Source organism: Drosophila takahashii, chromosome X (assembly GCF_030179915.1).
Source record: "Drosophila takahashii strain IR98-3 E-12201 chromosome X, DtakHiC1v2, whole genome shotgun sequence".
In the NCBI taxonomy this organism is placed as follows: domain Eukaryota; kingdom Metazoa; phylum Arthropoda; class Insecta; order Diptera; family Drosophilidae; genus Drosophila; species Drosophila takahashii.
The window spans coordinates 8,470,081-8,489,871 of record NC_091683.1 but is presented as its reverse complement, the minus strand read 5'-3'; the positions used below and the strand labels follow the sequence as shown (position 1 = coordinate 8,489,871).

Genomic DNA, 19,791 nt, shown 5'->3' with positions numbered 1-19,791 from the left:
GTTAACAAGTTGCCGGCCGAAATAGATTTCATTTTCAGTTTTGGTCTCGGCTTCGGTTTCTGTTTCAGTTTCGATTTTTTTGTGCTCAAACGCACTTTAGTTTCGGTTTCCGTTTCGTTTTCGATTTCGATTGCTCTGCACTCGAGTGTTATAGATATATATTTTTTGGAGTGTCCGATTGATTGGCCGATTGATTAGCGGGCCACGTGAAAGTGAGTTTCATTGTTTGTTTTTCCCATTTTTTCGATTTATTTTGTTGTTACATTTATTTTTCCCCGCTGTGCTGCATTCCAAGTTACAAATAATTTTTTTGGAAATATTTTTGGCTGCGTAAGTTTGGCAAGCGGCGCAAACATTAACCCACGGCTGACCTCTGCCTTTTAACGCGTGTGTTGGGCAAGGATTTTAACGAGTGTGTGATGAAAAAGTATGCGAAAATGTGTAAAATGTGCAATGGAAATTGGTAAATTGGAAAACAAAGTGCGGGATACATTGGCATTTAAAAAGTGGAATATTAAAATATCTGTTTTTATACCCGTTACTCGTAGAGTAAAAGGGTATATTGTATTCGTGCAAAAGTATGTAACAGGTAGAAGGAAGCGTTTCCGACCCCATAAAGTATATATATTCTTGATCAGGATCACTAGCCGAGTCGATCTAGCCATGTCCGTCTGTCCGTCTGTCCGTCTGTCTGTCTGTCCGTCTGTCCGTATGAACGCTGAGATCTCGGAAACTATAAAAGCTAGAAGATTGGCATTTTGCATGCAGATTCTGGGAGTTCCTACGCAGCGCAAGTTTATTTCAAAAAGGTGGCACGCCCCCTCTAACGCCCACTAGCCCTCTCTATCGCCCACAGTTTTGAAGCTATTATGAAAATAGTAACTGATATGTATTTGTTTCGTCAATACATATCGATTGGCCAAGTAAAAGTTTGCCACGCCCACTCTAACGCCCGCAAAACCCATTTAACGCTTAAACCTGTCTAGCGCCTACATTTCCGCCTTTCATGGCCAGTAGTACCAATATCTTGGGGTAGATGGCTCAATTCAATATACAATAGCGCCATCTATTCAGATGGTTAATTTGAACTTTTTGTCCTTTTTTTCTGTGGTCACACTAATTCACAATATGTTATTGCAAATTTTAAATTATTTGAAAAGGGCGCGCATTTTGTCTCTTTTTGCTCGTATTCGTTTTTCACAAGTGCATTCACCTGCGCTAGAGAGAGACGGAAGATGTGCTAGGCAGAATTGAAAGTTTTAGAAGGCCTCCACGTGGAGTTCCCTGGGTAAAAAACGGGAGCTAATTCCAGCTTCGAAAAACAAAAAAGGAGGCATATTTCTATTAAGTTGTTTAGCTGAGTAACGGGTATCTAATAGTCGAGGCACTCGATTATAGCGTTCTCTCTTGTTTTTTTTTGATGTGTGACGAATTTAATAAATACTTTGGGAATATTTTAGACAGAAATTCTATTGCGTTAAATTAAAAAAATTACTTCGACATGTGTTAATATTTCCTGCACATTTATTTACATTATAGAAATTATCTAAGAATTTAGAAAAATGTTTAAAATTAAAATACTGTGAAAAACACCTTGAAAAATCTTTATGATTGAATTTATGAGCATTTTTTCAATAAAAGCAGCTCAATCATACTGCAACTACACTCAGAAAATGAATCGCCCTGAATTTTAGAAAATCGCCTATGGATTTGCTTCACTGGCGATTTTTTTCTTTAAAATAAAAAAATTTTCTACTGGTAAAGAAAATTTTCTTCCAATTAATCAAAATTCATTAAATTCAAGAAATATTCCAGAAATATAGAAAAAAATCGCCAGTAAAGCAAATCCATAGGCGATTTTCTAAAATTTTTTTTTGAGTGTATTAACCACTTGAAGCCGGTTTCCCTTGCTCCAGTTTCTGGGGTCTCGCCGAGTTCGACAGGTGAACATCGCACATCGCGCAGATAACAAGATAAAGTCAACAAATCCCACGAAATCTTCGACGGCCTTGAATCCAAAGCTCAAAAGCCGAAAGATCAACAGAAACAAAAAACAAAATTCCATACGCAAAAGGCGAATAAATAAAAAATGGGTTGGGGTTGAATTTTCGGTGAATTTTAAATCGCTTTTGAAGCCACTCGAAGTCGAAAGAGGCAGCGACGCATGCGCAGCGGCGTGTAAACAATAGTGACCCAGTTGCCTCATCTTTCAGCAATTCGCTGGCTGCATCGGCTGCAAAACTGCAGTTGATTATGCAATCTGCGAGGGAGATTAACATGTCGTGGCAAATGTGTGCAATTTGTGCAAATTAATAGGCCTCACAAAAACAGGGGGCTTTTGCAGTTACGCAGCTAGAGGAAATGTTGCGGAAAATGTGGGGGAAATTTGTCTGCTGAATGAGTCGGGAAATTTCCCGAGACTCGAAGAAAATCAATTGAAATTGTTTGACAAATTTAAATATATATTAAAAATATTAAAAAATAATTAAATAAAATATAGAAAATATATTAAAATATTATAAAACTATTGCAAAACTAAGGCAATTATTTTGTAACAATTATATGAGTCAGCACAAACAATTACCCAACAAATCCTCAAATATCGCCGAAATTCCATCACCTTTAACGTGCGAATTAATCATACTTTCGAGAAACCAACAGGCCAACAAGCCCCCAAAAACGCAACAAAAGTTTCAATTGCCTCGGTGGTCAATTGAATGTTAATCAAAAGGCCAAAAAAAAAGAAAAAAGAAGCGAAGAAATAACTCGGCCCTCGCCCATCAATTACCACTTGTCAATGTCGCATCGCTGGCTTCTTTTCTTACCGGTTTCCAATTGTGGCCAAAACAGCGACATGGCAATTGGCCGAAAGAATCCGAGTTCGAATCCAAAACCAAAACCAAAACACACAGCGAAGTGATGGGAGAAAACCAGCGGAGTTTGGCAAGAGACGCGAATGACCTTGAGGGGCGGGGGAATCGCTGGGTTTTTGGTATGAAAGTCAAGGTTGGCCTTTTGCTTGATAGTTGTTTCTTGATTAGCATTTGCCATTGTGGTTTTTTGTTTTGTTTTTTCAATTCCACTTTGAGGGCTTATTTTTATTGTTTATAGTTTTTTTGTTTTTTGTCAAGCGCATTTTATGAGTGTCATCGGCGTGGCGGCAGATACAAATTGATTAGCCAAGGAAAAATATTCAAGCTGGTCAATTAAATCGTTTAGCAAATGTTGAACATCTGAGAAGCTATAAATAAATATAATTAACTGAATATTGTAAGACCTTTGATATGAATCATTAATTTGTATTCAAATTTGCTATCCCGATTGTTTTATTTTATTTTGTATTTTTATTTATTTATATTAGCTTAGTTAGAATTTGTAATTCATTTAATTTAATTAAATATACTATTTCATTTTCTCAATAAAGTATATTAATATTATATAAATAAATATTTTGATTTAATTTGATTATCTTAAATATACTATTATATTTTATTTAGTATTTATTATATTTCTTATTTGCCCCACAAAAAAGTAAAGGAGAAACCCCTAATCCAAGGCAAACAAATCGAGATGTTGCCAATCTTTATTGAGTGCATAACTTGGCTGGGAATCTCAACTAATTTCGGTTTTCATTTGCCCTCCCTTTTGGCCTCGTTTATCGCCCATTTAGGGGGTGTGGGAATCCGGCAGCTGCAGGGGCGAAAATTGTGGAGCGATATGAAATCAAATGTGTTTATGCAGCTGCATTGGAAAATTAAGAGTAGGAATCGGGGTTGGATTAAAAATTGCACGCCAAAGTTTGTATATTTCTGCGGAGGAGGATAACTTTAAGTGCTGCTGCTACTGCCCTTTTTCCCTCCCCCCCTGGAAAAACATGGCCATATCAATATGTATGCTTTATTTATTGACTCTTTCGGGGAAAAGGAAAAGCGAAGGGAAAACGGAAAAGGAATGCCTCGCTGCAGGATGCCGCTTTTTGACAGTTGGCACGTAGCGGGGCCAAGACGATGGGGCGTATACGTATTATGAGTTATGAGCTCGCCTCGACGATCACGTATACGCCCCCTATGGCTGGCTGGGCGCCCCGCAGCTCCTCTTCTTTCGCCCTCCCACTTAAAATAATGTTGATGCCGAACAATTAAATAGAAGGCCCCCTCGATTGCGAATTTAATTACAACTGTAAACAGTTTTCCTCTAAATTCCCTTTTCCCTTTTTTTGCGAGGAAAACAAAACATTTTTGAATGCCATATTTTGTTGTTTTACTTACTTTTTTTCGCCAGCCAGCCATTAGCGGCGGAAAAACTAAAGGGAAAACTGGCGGAAAAAAGGGTTTTCGTTGGGGGGTGGGAGGTAAAAGAGGAGCTGAAACACTACGCGCTGAGAAAAGCAATTTTCCGGTTGAGTTTACAAATGGCGGGCGCGGCCAGCGCTGAAAATAAATGACATATCACAGAGTCTGGTCACCTTTATGCGATGTCCAAAGTAAACACAGGAAAGCAATGCGCCAGGGGCGTGCGAAAGGGGGGTGGCTGGTGTATCCCTGTTTGTTTATTTGTTTGCCTCCGTGGACTCCTTAGTTATGCATGTGTGTGTGCTGTGTGGATGCGGTCCTGTTTTAGTGGTGGACTGCGGTTTGCTCACTCGGTCTTCTCGGAATTCAGACGAAGCCCTGTTTAGCTTTGATTGTATTAAATGGAATCAAGATTCCTATCTGCGTGGGATTCCAGAGGGGAGCTCAGAATTCGGCACAGGCATTCATTATCATTCAATTTTGGGTCAATAAACAATAGACTCTTTTGAAATTCTGGTAATTTAGTTGGATTTCTTTTGAAGTTTTAATAATATTAGATATTAAAGCATAAATAATAAATAAACAGTATTATTTAAATAAGAAGTCATTTTTTGTGGGTAAATTAAAGTTTTTTTTTTAAATTCTCCCAATTTATTTAGATAAATATAAAAAAGAAAATAATTCTTATAAAATATATTTACTAATAAATCTTAGTTATATATTAAAATATATTTTTTGTTAATACTTTCCATCATTTTTCCTGACTTTTCATAACTTTAAGAAATTTCCTTACCTATTTCAAAGCACACCACCCTTCCCCTTTGTTTTTATTTCACCCCCTTACTTGCTATCAATAAATGGTTGCCATTCATTTTCGGGCCAACTTTTGTAGCCCTGGTAGTTGGTGTTGTTTACACGAATACACCCACACACTCACACCAACACAGACCCACAGACAGACACACATTCCCAAGGACAGTTATGAATGGCAATCCATTCGCTTAATGGAATTTCGTGTTGTTTAACTTTTACGTGGCGCCCAACGGAAGGGAAGAGCGGTGGCATATGTGTGTCCTTGGGTCAAACTACCCACCTATCCACCCAGCCACCCACCCATCCCCCAACCAAGCAGCCAACCCATCATCGTAAAGCTTTATTAGCATTTATTATGCAAGACTTTGCCTCGGTCAAGTTTGTGTCTCTGTTTTAGTTTTATGATCGCTTCCGACTCGACACCTAACCCCTGAAGCCCCCTCTTAACCCCCTTCTCACCCCCTCCCCTGCGTTGGCCAGGTTTTAATTTCAATAAACGCACATTTTATGACTGCTCAGGTTTATGACCACGTAGGATTTATTTATTTTTCATTACATTACGCCAAGTGCGGGGGCCAAACTTCAAAACTCAACGGGTTGAATCAATCGGATGGGGGCGTAATGGGTTAAGGGTGTGCGTGCGGTTCGTATGTGTAATCAACAAAAATTGCCAAAATGTAACTCGATAATTTCGCTAGCACACAGAGCAATGCACACGAAACCAAAACAGAAACAGAAATCGAAACTCTGAAACCGAAACTGAAATTGCCAAAATGGAAATCGAATTGCAGCACGGAAAATTCTGGATTCTGGATGTTTTCGGTGGGTCGAGGGAGGGGAGGGGGTTTCGGGACGGGGGAGGAAATTGGGAAAACGGGGGCCAAATGCATTTTCAGGTGGACAAATGTGTGCGTACTCGGGCGCCAGTGTGCAGCAGTGACAAATGTTGATAAGATGCCATCGATTCGCATAATTTATGCTGCCACCATTGAGGCCACAGTGGGCTGCAAAAATATGCCGATAGCGAAGGGAAAAGTAGATGGTCTATGGGATCACATAAGCCTTTGTTTTGCACTCTAAAGTCTGCAATAAAATCTACAATATTATTTTAACTTTTTCGAAGGTTATTGAAGCACCAAGATACGAGGATTTTTAAAAAATTTTAATTTTCTTAGTGATTTTTTGGTGTAACTTTGTTAAAAATGGTTGTAAACCAAAAATGAATACTGTTTTGAACAGATAACTAAAAAATACAAAAATCCATAACGCTTCCCGGGTGATCCTGCAAAAATAAAATTTTCGAAAATTTTCAATTTTTTTGTAAGGGGGTACCTCATGATTTTTTACGAAAAATGGCAAAAAAATAAAATGTCCAGGTTTAAATGCCAATCGATAGTAAATTTAATAACGAGTTCAGAAAGGTATGACAATCCATATTTGGATCAATATTTCCTTTTTTACGGTCAAAAAACCAATTATTTTTTTGTGAAAAATCGGAATCTGGGTTTTTGATAAAAATTTTAATTTTTTTGTGTTTGTTTTTTTGCTATAACTTGGCCAAAAATGGTCCTACACCAAAAATGAATACAGTTTTGAACAGATATCTAAATAATAAAAAAATCCATAACACTTCCCGGGTGATTCTGCAAAAATAAATTTTTCGAAAATTTTCATGATTTCTTGCGAAAAATTGTCAAAAAAAAATGTTCATTTTTTTTTAATGTTGCGAAATCTGGAAGGAAATCGAACTAAAATTATCGTTTTTTACGTTCGGCAAATTGGAAGTGCGATTAAACTTTTGAGGTCTACTGTAGCCCCTTAGGGAATATTTCCTGGGACACCCACAGGCCCACGCACATACACAGACACCTTGGCACCCACACAACGGTAATTCTCTGCTGGCGTCGCTGCCGGCGTCGGCAACATATCGAGGACATTTAAATCGCTCTTAAGTCTCGTTTAATTGGTACTTAGCATGCAAATGCAAAATGAGGCGAGATCCAAGGCAGCAATTGTCGCACTGTCCCTCTCGCTCTGTCCTGGTATGGCCGTCTCTTTCTTTGGGTCCTTGTGCGTTGGCTTCGTCCTTGCATGTGTGTGTTTGGGTGTGGGTGTGTGTATCATTAGTTACATGGACAATATGCCAGGCACATCGTCAGTTTGAGTTGCTTTCGTTGTCTCAGGCGGAGAAACCCTTTCTCCTACATCCTTAGTCCTTCGTCCTTTCTCTCCTCTTCCCCTTTTCATCTGCTTTGTTCAAGTGTGTTTACCAACACAAGCACACAAAGAGAGTTTTTGGCCACACAGAGAAAATCAAACAAGCTCTAATTTTAAATCGTTATTGAGTCAAAATCTGCCAAGTGGGCCACCCCTGTTCCGAAGGTCCGATTTTCATCGAACTTTTTTACTTTTCCGGTTCACAACGAAAATATAAGAACTTCATTTGAACGGTTTTGCGAAATTTTGAGTTTTACCGGAGTTATAGGGGTCAAAACATGGCATTTTTGACACTTTTTCGAAAAAGTTGCACTCAGTCATTAATTTATAACTTCGGAACGGTTAGAGATATCTTTAAGATGTTTTCACTAATCGCTCAAGAATTATTATGGCTTTCCATAAAAAAATGTAAAAAAAAATTAAAAATGTTTGTTCTTAAAAATAAATCAACATTTTTTTTTAGTTTTTATTTTTTTCAGTGTTCTTCACCAGCTACAGAGTTTAAAACCATTTGAAAATAAAGTTTGATTCATTACGAAAAAGATCCAAAAAAAAAAAAGAGTGGCCCGGCCAAAGGTTTTTCGCAATATCGATTTGAAGAAGGGCGCACAGCGGTTTCCCATACAAAAACGGCTTGCTCGTGAAAACTGGCTGGTCAACACATGCCGTAGCGAGCGTAGCGTCAGCTGTCAATGGGGGACTTTTTGCCGTTTTGTATGGGAAACCGCTGTGCGCCCTTCTTCAAATCGATATTGCGAAAAACCTTTGGCCGGGCCACTCTTTTTTTTTTTTGGATCTTTTTCGTAATGAATCAAACTTTATTTTCAAATGGTTTTAAACTCTGTAGCTGGTGAAGAACACTGAAAAAAATAAAAACTAAAAAAAAATGTTGATTTATTTTTAAGAACAAAAATTTTTAATTTTTTTTTACATTTTTTTATGGAAAGCCATATTAATTCTTGAGCGATTAGTGAAAACATCTTAAAGATATCTCTAACCGTTCCGAAGTTATGAATTAATGACTGAGTGCAACTTTTTCGAAAAAGTGTCAAAAATGCCATGTTTTGACCCCTATAACTCCGGTAAAACTCAAAATTTCGCAAAACCGTTCAAATGAAGTTCTTATATTTTCGTTGTGAACCGGAAAAGTAAAAAAGTTCGATGAAAATCGGACCTTCGGAACAGGGGTGGCCCACTTGGCAGATTTTGACTCTATTAAAATCTGCTTTTGTGCCTATTAAGTGGGATTTTCATCAGAAAGAGATTTTAAATATCAGTTCATTGTTCCCAGCTTTTTTATTTTTGTTTTTAAACATTTTCAAAGATTTTTTTAATTTATAAAAATATCCGTTTTATTTTACATATTTAATTATTTTAATAAACATTATTTAAATATCTAAATTCTTCGAGTTTTCGCTCAGTGCACTCCAACCAAAGCTTGAGAGAGCGCTGAGAATCGAAACGAATCGAATCACATTGCATTGCATCAAATCAAATCAAATTTAATTGAAATGCCATGCAAAAATATTTTGAGAGCAGAGACGAAAATTGATTGATTTTTGGCTAGCCATCGAAAAGTCCGATTTAAATGCCACGCCCCCTTGGCCGCCCTTCCCTTGGCCCCAATTTTCCCTGCGGCCAGCACTCATTGATATAATTACAAAGTTTTGTTGGCCAGTTGATGAGCCAGTTGGAAAACATAATCAAGAATGCGATTTTGCCGTTCGTCGTTCGCCGTCTCGCTTCCACAGCCGAAAAAGTTTCAATTTCAAATGAAGTTTGAACAGGGGCGTGGGCCAAGGGGGTGAAGGGGGTAAAAGGGGTTACAAGGGACGACGGGCAATAAAATAATCAAAGCGTGCACAAAAGTGCAACGAGAATTGCCGAAAAACTGGTAACAAAAGTAAGCGAAATGAAGAAGAAAGGCAGAAAGAAAACGGGGTGGCGATGCCATCATCCGAATAGTGGAAAAAGCCAAAAGGCATGGGACAAAAATGAAAGGGTATTTTAATTATGGAATCGAAGTTAAGAAATGCCACTAGATTTAAAAAAAAGGTGTCTAAAAGTATGTAGCAAAATAAATTAATAGTCTACTTTCTATTGCATTCTTTTACGCACCATTTAAAGTGATTTCTGTGATATCGCCTATTTTTATTATTTTATATTTGAATTTTTAATATTTTTTTAAGGTATATACCAAACTTACAGAGTGTCTGGGCACTGAAAAAAGGGTTTGCCCGGCTGCGGGCCAGTGCAAATTTACCTGAAGACAGGGGGCAAAATGGGGGCGGAAGAAACCAGTAGTGAGTGGGAGGGGCGGACAAACTAACCGGAAATCTAGTCGAAAAATGGGCAAAGTTGCCAAACGGAAGCGGGGCGCCCGAAAATGCCAATGCCGTTAGTCCAGGCGTAATGAAAGTCAGCCAGAAAGGGACAGCGGATGGGCGGTGCGAAAGAGACAGGGACAGCTATTATGCGCCATTAGGGCATAATTAAAATGCTCCAAGCAGCAACAACAACAAGTGCGTCCAAGACGCTGATAATGACAACACGCTGGAGCAGAAGTATCAGGTGGAAAATGGAAAAGGTGCAGGTGAGCGGAAGAAAGCGGAAGAAAGCGAAAGAAAGAGCGGTAGAGCGGCGACAAAGTTGCCAAGGCAAACAGAAGTGGTCAAAGAAAGGAAAGGCACCAAAAAGGGGTTTGTTTTTGGGACTAAGAAACGATTCAGTAAACAATTATATATTTTAAATCCCTTGTAAAAACATTTAGGTGTTTTTGAGCTACAATATCTGTGAAATGGACAAGTTCATTCATTTTCAAAATATAAATTTTTTTAAATACCAAAATTAGTAAAACAAATTTTACTTAATTAATATAAAATTCTAAAGTAATTTTCTAGAACCCCTTCTCTTTACCAAATCCAAACACCACTGCTTAAAAGCAGTTGAGATAAAGCAAAGAAAAACAGTTACAGATATCCCACTTAAGATGTTATGTGTGTCTTTTTTTAGAGCTCACTGTATTTGCAATGTCTAAAACGAAGCTAGGAAAAAATAAAATCACTTGAGCTTTTGCTCGGAAATTTGTTTAAGGTTTTGTTAAATAATAATTAAAAGAAATTTTAAGAGCAATAAAAAATAAATATTTTGTATTTAACTTAAATAATTTATAAAGAAATGAGGAATATTTTGCTGAACTATTTTCCTATAAATCCTGATGATATATATCGATGCTATCACTTTGGTGGCCACTGTATGCAGCCCGCTGACCATTTGGTTTGGAATTGGCAATAAGGACTTCGAAAAAGGACTTCACAGCTTCCCTTTTGGCTCTTTATTTTTCTTTTCCTTCCACCTCCTTTTTTTTCCACACATCCCCTTTATCAATCTGTGCAATGAATTTTGGCAATTAAGCAATCACTTCGCTCATATGCAAAGAAATTTCGGGGGTTTGGTTGGGTTTTTCAGGGGATGAAGATGTGGATGCAGGGGAACTTGGGCTCCAAAGACGCTGGCAGAGCTCAAGTGCACTACCCAGCCGAAAAACTAGTCTCAACTCGACTCAATGAAATGTTTGTCTGTTATATGTACCGTTTCGTTTCGTTTCGAATTCGTCCTTCTTTTTTTGGGGGGCCAAGAGGGGAGATCCTTCTGCTTTTTCTGCTGATTGCCTTACGCTACAACAGGCAATCTATGGGAATAAAGATATGCATATGTGTGCCGTGTGTGTGTAAGCCATGCATTTTTATGGCAGTGCTTTTTTCGGGGCTAAGGGATGGGGGTTGGTATGAGGGCTCTATGGAGAGAGGGGAACGGGTTAGAGCATAGAACGCTCTCGAAAAAGCAAAAGTTTTCACTTCAAGTACTTTTTTCGCTCTGCTTCTTGGCTTTACTATTTTTTTCTTCTCCTCTTTTTTTTTGGCAATTTGCTGTTGTTGCTGTTGTTGTTGCATCATCATTCGCCTGGCAAAAGAGTTTGAGCACTTGAGTAGCATTAAAGCATCAAACGATTGTCTACGGAGCCAAAGGCAATTGACTTCTCCGCTCAGCGATACCGGAGAATATGTGCAATGGGATGGGATGCACGGGGGATAGGTTCCAAAATTGGTTGCCCAGGTAGCGAGAAAATGACTGGAAAATATCAATAGAACAAAGTTAATAATACCCTTTGAAAATATATATTAATATTAATATTAAAAAATATATATTATTATAATTATGATCTTAAAAAATGGATTATCTGTATAACTTAATAATATAATAATTTTTGTTTCCTTACATTACTCAGTTAATATTTAATAATAATTTTCCCAAACCCCTGAAACTAAAAATCTAAATGATATGAAAATAAACTTTTTTTACTGAGATATTACCCTTCAATAAACTCAAGTTTTGCCAATTCCCCCAAAAGGGTATCTAAATTGGCTCATTTTCCATTTAATACGTGTGTGTTTTTGGTGTAATTTTAGTGCTACAGATTTTGATTGGGAATTTCGTTTGGCTTCTCAGCCGACTTGACCTCATCCTCATCACCGTCGAGGGAAAACTGATAGCAATACCGACGATACCCCTCGACCATCAATCAGATTTTCCTGCGTGATGGGGAAAATGAAGTGCCAACGTTTTCGGCAAATGGCCAACAATCCAATCAAATGCGCCAATTCAGCCGTCAGCTGTGCAATTAGTCGCACTGAAAGAAAAATGGAAGTGATTGGGAAAAGATAATTAATTTAAATTTTGTTAACCCTTTGTAGGGTATTTAAAATAGTTACCTTCCCCCAATTCTATTTAATTTTCCAAATAATAGTTCACAAGGGGAAGGGGTCGAGGCACACAAATGATTTCAATAACATTTTTACATATTTTGTGCAATTTATTCTGGCTATAATTTCATCAAAGCTGCTTTTGCCCCCTCTTTCTGGCCAAAAGGGGTCATTGCATTTTCAATTGCGGCATAATCGGACACAAAATGTTGCGAATGTATAATATAATCATTGTGTTTTTTCGGCTTTTTGTTCGTTTTGCTTAGCCGGGGTGGCATTGAAATAATTTAAATTATTTTCACATTGCATTGGAAATTATGGGCAAACAATTAAGCGGACAGTTTTTGGCCTTTGCCTGCGGCCAATTGCTGTTTTCTATTAACTCTTTCGGCCCAAAGGGGCTTAAATAACGCAAAAACACAGTCGCATTTTGTGACATTAAATGGCATTTGAATATTTTTGCGTACTGCGTTCGGAGGGCAGAAATGCAATTAAAATGTAAAAATTTATTAAGCTACTTTGGCAATTTTCCTAATTACGCGCATTAAAAGCAAACAGTGAAAAAATGTGCATTTTACCGAGCGAAAGCGGAAAAGTTGACTAAATATTGCAAATTTGATTGTCACACAATTTCGGCTGCATACTTTTGGGGGGCGGTAGAAATTCTTTCGCCTTTTCTGATGCAATTATGCTAAGCGGAAAACAGTTTTCCCATTTTCCACCGGACGAGTTGGACAATTACCATTTCTTTAAGTTGTCGAGATATATTTTAATTAGTCGGCAAATTTGTCTCAGTGATTGGAAGTATAATTTCGTTTAGAACTTATGTTTTAAAATTGTGTTAATAAAAATATTATAAAATATAAATTCGTTATTTGTAAGCAAATTGATTGATTGATTGTGATTTCTATGACATTTACTTACTTTGCAAAATATTTGATATATCCAAGTTAATTTAATAATATTTATTTGTCGTTTTATTTAAAGCCTTGAATAATTCAGCATAAATGGCCTTCGGCCATTTAAAGTATTTCAAAAGTTATGGAAAATAATTGCATAACACTCATTCGCAGCATTTTTTGGTGTTTATTTCGAGCCATTTCGCTGACACTCGACGCCTTTTTTTCCGCTGACCTCTGTTTTCGCGTATTCCCCATTCCCATTCCCAATTCCATTTCCCCCACCAATTTCCATTTCCATTTCAATTTCGCTTTCTGCCGCCGCTGTTTTCCTTTTTGAGAGCTGTCGCCGAACATGATTTATGCACCGCCTCCGCAGGGGGCGTGTCACTTCTATTGCTGTCGTTATTTCTCTGGCCGCTGACAGAATCTGCCATTGATCGATGCAATTTGCAATGGATTAATCACGCAAAGAGCACTACAATAATGAAATATATCTTTTCAGCATGCAATTCGGTGAGAAGAGGAAGTTAATAATTGCTGGATGCATCCTGCTGATGGCGATGCTTCTGGTCCAGGCGGAGGATCTCGGCTCCAAGGATGCACCCCACATAAGGCACAAGCGCGGAATCTTCTGGGATTTTTTCCAGAAAATGGTCATCACCAAGAACCTCATTGTGGATGTAAGTTATTATATTTATAAATAATATTTTATTAGATTTTTAATTCTTTTATTTCAGCAATACACGGACACCCGCAACACTCTTAACGATATTTATAATACTGTGAATGAACAATTCAGCGATCCTGGTCCCGAGAAACCCACAAGTCGTCCTCGGGTGACGACCGAGAAAACTGTGAGTTTCTTATGATTTTTGTATTAGTAAAAATCTATATGGTATATTTTTATATTTATTACAAGTCCATAAGCGGAGAGGAGAGCGGCAGCAATAGCGAGGAGCCCACCACAACGGAGGCCTTCCAGATCTCCCGTTACGAACTGGGTCGCATTCTGGGCAGAAACTTCCGGGGTCTTCAGAAGTTGGCCATGACCGAGTTCAACACGGCCCTAAATGTAAGTATTAATAAATCATCAATTAGAAAATTATTTAATACATATACATTTAACTTGAATACATACACTACATATTTAAATTTAATAAAACAAGTAATATTTAAAACAAAATATATTTAACTGCCTGATTAAATTTGAAAATATTTGAATCAAGGTAGAAAATATAAAACGCAATGTTGGTTATATTTACTTTACATTTTGCAAGTCACTAAAAAAATAATATCATACAAAAATTAAAGCTTAACATTTTCAAATGTATTATTTTCAAATTTAAAATAATAAAAATAAGTAAATTTGGTTTAATAGTAAATAAATTCGAAAATAAATGCATAGTTACATTTAAGGTTATTAATTACTTTATTTTCTCACAAATTTCTTCTTCAGGCCACCAAATACAACCTGGCCGAGTACAAATCGGAGGCGGATAAACAGTTTGCCAACAGTTTGGCGGTGGAGAAGAAGAACAAGCTGAAGAGTCTCAAGGGCTGAGGAGCCACGCCCACTCGCCTTCCCATTTTCCATTTCCCAGTGCCTGAAGGTGATAGTTGTCTCTGTGATAGGTTGATGACTGCATCCCCCCACCCCCCTTTTTTTTGCCTATTTATTTTTGTTCAAACAAAAAGCGGATGTGGGTCCCCAACGCATGCGGATTCGTGTCTACGACTATTGTGTGTCAAATTAAAAAGTTTTCTGTCATAATTTTATTGATAAACTTTTAAGTTAAAAAAGGAGCACCGAAAAAAAGTGGAAAACAAACACCGAAACGGAAGAGAGCAACCGAAAAGGACAAGGACGAAAAAATAAAAACATTGTAAGACGGAAAAGCTGGGAAAACTGTACAGAAATTGAAGGTCTGTGTTCGGTGTTCTGGACGTTTTGTTTTTAGGGTTTCTATGGGTATATTTATTATTTTTCTACTGTTAGTTTATAAAGTAAAAATAATTAAATAAAATCAATATTGTATTTATAAATATAAATAGGACCCAAATTCGATAAAGTTTTGTTATTCCTAAGTGTTGAACTAAACTTTGTTAACTTGAATAAAATACAAGAAAAATAAATGTATTATTTTTAGGGATATTTTGTATTATTTAGTTTTTTTTTGGTATATTACTTAGACTTTATTTTCCGTTGAATGTAAAACCTAAAGAGTCCCTGTAAACTTCCTCCTCCCCCTTTTCTCCACCCACAAATGCTGCAAGTTTGTGTTGGCTGAAATCGAAGTAAAGTTGCAAACAAATCCGAAAGGCAAAACTTGGCAAAATACAAAGACAGTTTTGGGTCTCTGTCTGCCCTGACCTGCAGGATATGCTTTCTCCTTGCTCCTCGTCCTGTTTTTTGGTCCTTTGGCCGCCGCATAGTTAGCAGAAACCACTAAAAGTGTCATAATTCGATGCCCATGAGATGGCTGTCTCGAAAGTACGTTGGCCGACAAAACTTTGGCGGTAATGACTGTCGTTCCCGCCTGGAAAACCCCCCCTGGAAAGCCCCCTGAAAACAGCAGTGCAACTGTGCGTATGAGCAACCTGCCTTGTCTGCAAAGTTCTGCCGGGGGAAAACAACGGAAAAGCCAAAAAATACCAGGCGAATGTTTGCCAGCCGGAAACTTATCGAAAGTGGAGTGGCTGCAGTTGACGGGGGCCGGGAAGTATCTCTCAGATAAACAGATTCCTCCACACTTTAATATTCATTTCACAGTTTGATTATCAAATCCATCGGGGGTGTCACACGTTTAGTTAAAGTTCCAAAAAATTACTATTAGCTATTAAATTTACTAAAAATTATTTACATTTTCGATTGTGAATATTTCATGTGCCAGATGGTTATTAAAAATAAATATCTTCAACTAACTGCCGGCGAAAATAAATACAGCGCTCGAATAAAACACATTCCAAGTGAATAATTTATTGCTAGAAAAATATTGTTCTGGTCATTTTGCCTTAAACAACTCGCACTCCATTCCCATTCCATGGAAATAAATCCCCTCCCCCCACAAAACACACACACATTCTGCTCTGCTTTTTGAAAAAAACCCAAAGTGATAATCTGATTTATGTGAAGTGTTTATTTTCGTTGGCAGTTTTTATTTGTTGATTGTGACATGTGAGTCAGTTGTTGGCTGTGTATGCTGATTGCCTTAATTGTTTCGGGTTTTGGCACTGCGACGCATGTGCAATTATGAGTAATTTGCACAATAGAACAATTAGTCTAACAGCCCAACAACCAGTTTAAAAAATAGAGCCAGTCCGGAAGTTTCGCATAAAAAAGCAGGCAGGCTCATCGCAAACTACGTGCTAAAGTTCAGGCACTATGACTAAATCACTTACGTAAGATCCATTACGATCTCATTCAATTAGCGGCCAAAACGATCTGTAATTCGATCAATCGATCGGGAAATCCTAGTTGGCATGCTGCAAATGTCATGACATTCAGTAAAAATCTACAGCTTGACATTGGGACATCCGCACTCACAAGCGACTAAATAAATTACCTCGATCGCATACAAGCTGACCGAAATGTAAACAAGCTGAGAATGACAAATGACAATAATAAATATAGGCACAGGGAAATACCCTGGAAATATCACAGATAACACGGGGCTAAAGGGTACAGACTTTGGACCTATTAAATTATTTTCTGACGCACTAAAAAGTATATATAAGAAATTAAATTGTTTACCGGTATTTATTTAAGATTTTTAAAATGGTATTTTTATACTATTATAATTACTTAATATATTTTAAAAAGAAGATATTTATAAATATCTTATATTTTTTAATAGTTTTTTATAATTTGTTAAATCAGAGATAAATATTTGATCTAGCCTAAAACGTATTTATTATCTTTGCCTGTCGAAAGTTGCTCTCTTTTCCAGAGATTATTGTATTTAACCAGATTTTAGGCCATTGTATTTATTTGCCTTTCACAAAGGAATAAACTAGATCACATTTAAAATACATGTATTAATGTCGTGATATCCATGGTTAGCCCCATGCAAACCCAAACCCTAACAAATCGCTCATAAATTATAGGCCAGCGAAATAAACGAACTGCTCGTCACGGTGACTGATCGGCAGCATCTCGGCTATATAATTTTATAATTCCGATCTGGAGTGACCGAAGGTTGATGGTTGATGGCTTATCGAGGGAGAGACGATGTTTGTCTTTGTGATCTCTCGAATGTTTCTGTTTCTGCGCATGATTCGAGTTCTCGGAAATAATTGTTTACAATGCGGTTTTAATTTGAATAATTACGATTCAAATGTAAATCACAGGCGGTTTGCCTTTCTCTCCACTTGTTTATTGCTTTAATGTCTGGGCTATTGTTCCCAATAATTCTACTGCTGATTCTGAGTAAATAGTAAATGAAACATGATTTTATTTGAAATTTCCTAATCTTTATTTACTTAAATATATTTATTGTATTTATTTGATTAGATTATATTATCCCCCTGAATTGAACGTAATTTTTGATCGGTTCAAAGATCCCTCAACAATTTTTCCGTTGTCTCTCCGAGTTAATTAGCTCTAAAATGATAATCCAGCTAATTCCCGCTTATCAGCAGGCCCATAAGTCGCAAAAGCACAGCTCACGATTCCAACATCACTTGATTTAGCTTTTATTTTTTATAGATCACAAGAAAAAAAGGCAAAAAAAACAAAGAAATAGATTTTATATAACGAAGAGAAGGGGGGCCTCCAATTGGGTGGTAAAGCCCTGAAATCACAAGAGTCAAAGGTTAATCTTCTGGGATTTTAGATGGCCGATCAGAGGACTCACTTTAGGGGGCCGGCGAGCTGGGTCCTCCGATGGGCGCCAACAGGACCTTCTCGGTGGGGGCGTCGTAGGCCACCGGGACCTTCGGGGTGGTGGAGGCCTCGTCGGTGAGCTTGTGCTTCAGCTCGTCGTACTTTTGGGCCACCGAGCTGCCGAACTCCTTGGCGCCCTCGCCGATCTTGTCGGTGTAGGGCTTGGCGGCCTCGGCCACCTCCTTGGCCCCCTGGTTGACCTTGCAGCCGAGGTTCTTGAAGAAATGCTTGAAGTCGCTGTCCTCGGGCCGCTGGGCCTCGTCGCACTCGCCGCGAACCTGGCCGGCGGCCACCAGGAGCACCAATCCTATTAAAGAGCACACCACGATCGATTTCATTGCGACTTTCGGCTTTCGGGCTGACAACGCGACTGATCGCTGATCGCTGGGCTTTCGAGACGCTGGTCTACGATCTAAAATCTCGGGTCTCTCGGGCAACCGGTTGCGAGCCCCCTGCCCCCTCAGCCAACCCCCCTTAGCCGCCACTGTCTGAATATAAACCCCAATCAAGTTGCGTTCGTGCGCTCGCTGCTTCGGCGTCCACTCAATGCGAACTGCTCTAGCTTTGTTGTAATAGCAGCTTAAATGCACTGCGAAAAATTCTAATCAAATTTACAAAATCTAATTTTAACTTAAAATGTAATTGGTTAATTTAAGATGTTGTTTAATAAAATCTGGCAGAGTATTCCATAGGTACTCCAATAATTTAAAACCAACAAATTTCTTAAATTATTTGTTTCTTTATAATTTTTTTTTTCAATGTATTAGAATACTTAATTTCTACGATTATAAAATAATTGTCTTCATTACTCTTATAAAAAAGGCTAAAACCGTAATTATTTAAAGGTTACTATCTAAACCAGTTCCGAAAAATAAACTATTTAGAAAAGCGTATATTGAAAATAATATTTTTGTAAAAGATTAAATTTGTTGTAAATATAAAAAAGCGGGTTTAAATAAAAACTGTAAGTTGTGCCCGATTAAATATTTACGTATTGTCTAAACAAATTCTAAACAAAATTGGCGGATAATCAACTAAAATTGGCCAAGTCACGAGGGCTCTATTATTTACCATCAAACACTCAATTTTGACACTAAATCAAATATTATTTTCACTCCATTTTTTCACTCTGTCAGTTGATAAGGTTTTAGCACAGAAAAACAAACATTTTGGGATTTATTAAATATTATTAACTTTTAATTTTAAGAACAATTTAATCTTCTTCACTACAAAAAAAAATAAACTTAAAACTTAATTATAGAACTCATTGCACTTGTTGGCTTTCATTGTGAAACTGCAGAGCGTTGTAAATATTTTTTAAAATATATATCCCTTATGGATTTTAGTTCTTCCCGTTTTGGGGGGCACACGGCGGCCTCGGTCGCTTGGGATTCATCCAGTTGAAGCAGCAGCCCCGATGATCCCGCGCCGAGCACCCAAATCCCGACCAGACCATCGCCTGGATGATGGGCAGTGATACGGAGGCCACGAGGATGACTATCAGCAGTCCGCAGGTGCTCAGAAGCTGCATCTTCGCTGACGACTGGCAATTAATTGAAATTGAGATCCAGAATTGCCGAGAGTCTCCTGTTGCGCCTGTGACTCACTCAGCGATTCACCTGAAACCGGCTCACAAAGATATAAGTTACAGAAGGCCGGAGTTGCAGGGCTTCTTTACAGAAGCAGGCTGTTTGTTTATTTTTGGCCAAGAAAAACCCAGAAGAGAAAGTCGGGAAAGAATCGCCGGGTCCATCGACTGACTCACCTCACTCACAAAAGAACTTTAACCCAATTGCCGGGGAATCGGTGAACAAGTTTCGGGGCTTCCAGTTATGCTAAATTAAATGCTTAATAAGTAAACAAGAAAAAATGATCTGGAACTAAAAAATAAACAAGAGAATTGAAGGAGGGATTTGTAAGAA

At 37.9% G+C, this 19,791-nt stretch overlaps 2 protein-coding genes across 2 annotated transcripts; one reads left to right on the top strand and one right to left on the bottom strand.

The window, feature by feature from the left end:
* On the top strand, nt 1–15,129 carry LOC108068013 (uncharacterized). Its single transcript, XM_070218912.1, has 5 exons — nt 1–212; nt 13,490–13,667; nt 13,725–13,841; nt 13,907–14,059; nt 14,444–15,129. The coding sequence occupies exons 2-5, from the start codon at nt 13,491–13,493 to the stop codon at nt 14,546–14,548; spliced, it is 552 nt and encodes a 183-aa protein (XP_070075013.1). The 5' UTR covers nt 1–212; nt 13,490; the 3' UTR covers nt 14,549–15,129.
* A 2,520-nt stretch (nt 15,130–17,649) lies between these two features.
* LOC108068016 (uncharacterized) lies at nt 17,650–18,253 on the bottom strand. Its single transcript, XM_017157357.3, has 2 exons — nt 17,841–18,253; nt 17,650–17,777 (listed from the first exon to the last, which is right to left on the bottom strand). The coding sequence occupies exon 1, from the start codon at nt 18,205–18,207 to the stop codon at nt 17,842–17,844; it is 366 nt and encodes a 121-aa protein (XP_017012846.1). The 5' UTR covers nt 18,208–18,253; the 3' UTR covers nt 17,650–17,777; nt 17,841.
* Between the last annotated feature and the right edge of the window lie 1,538 nt (nt 18,254–19,791).

Coding starts and splice junctions, on each gene's coding strand:
- LOC108068013 (XM_070218912.1), top strand. CDS start 13,491: ATGCAATTCGGTGAGAAGAGGAAGTTAATAATTGCTGGATGCATCCTG. Junction 13,842..13,906: donor GGGTGACGACCGAGAAAACT/GTGAGTTTCTTA, acceptor ATTTATTACAAG/TCCATAAGCGGAGAGGAGAG. Junction 14,060..14,443: donor AGTTCAACACGGCCCTAAAT/GTAAGTATTAAT, acceptor TTTCTTCTTCAG/GCCACCAAATACAACCTGGC.
- LOC108068016 (XM_017157357.3), bottom strand. CDS start 18,207: ATGAAATCGATCGTGGTGTGCTCTTTAATAGGATTGGTGCTCCTGGTG.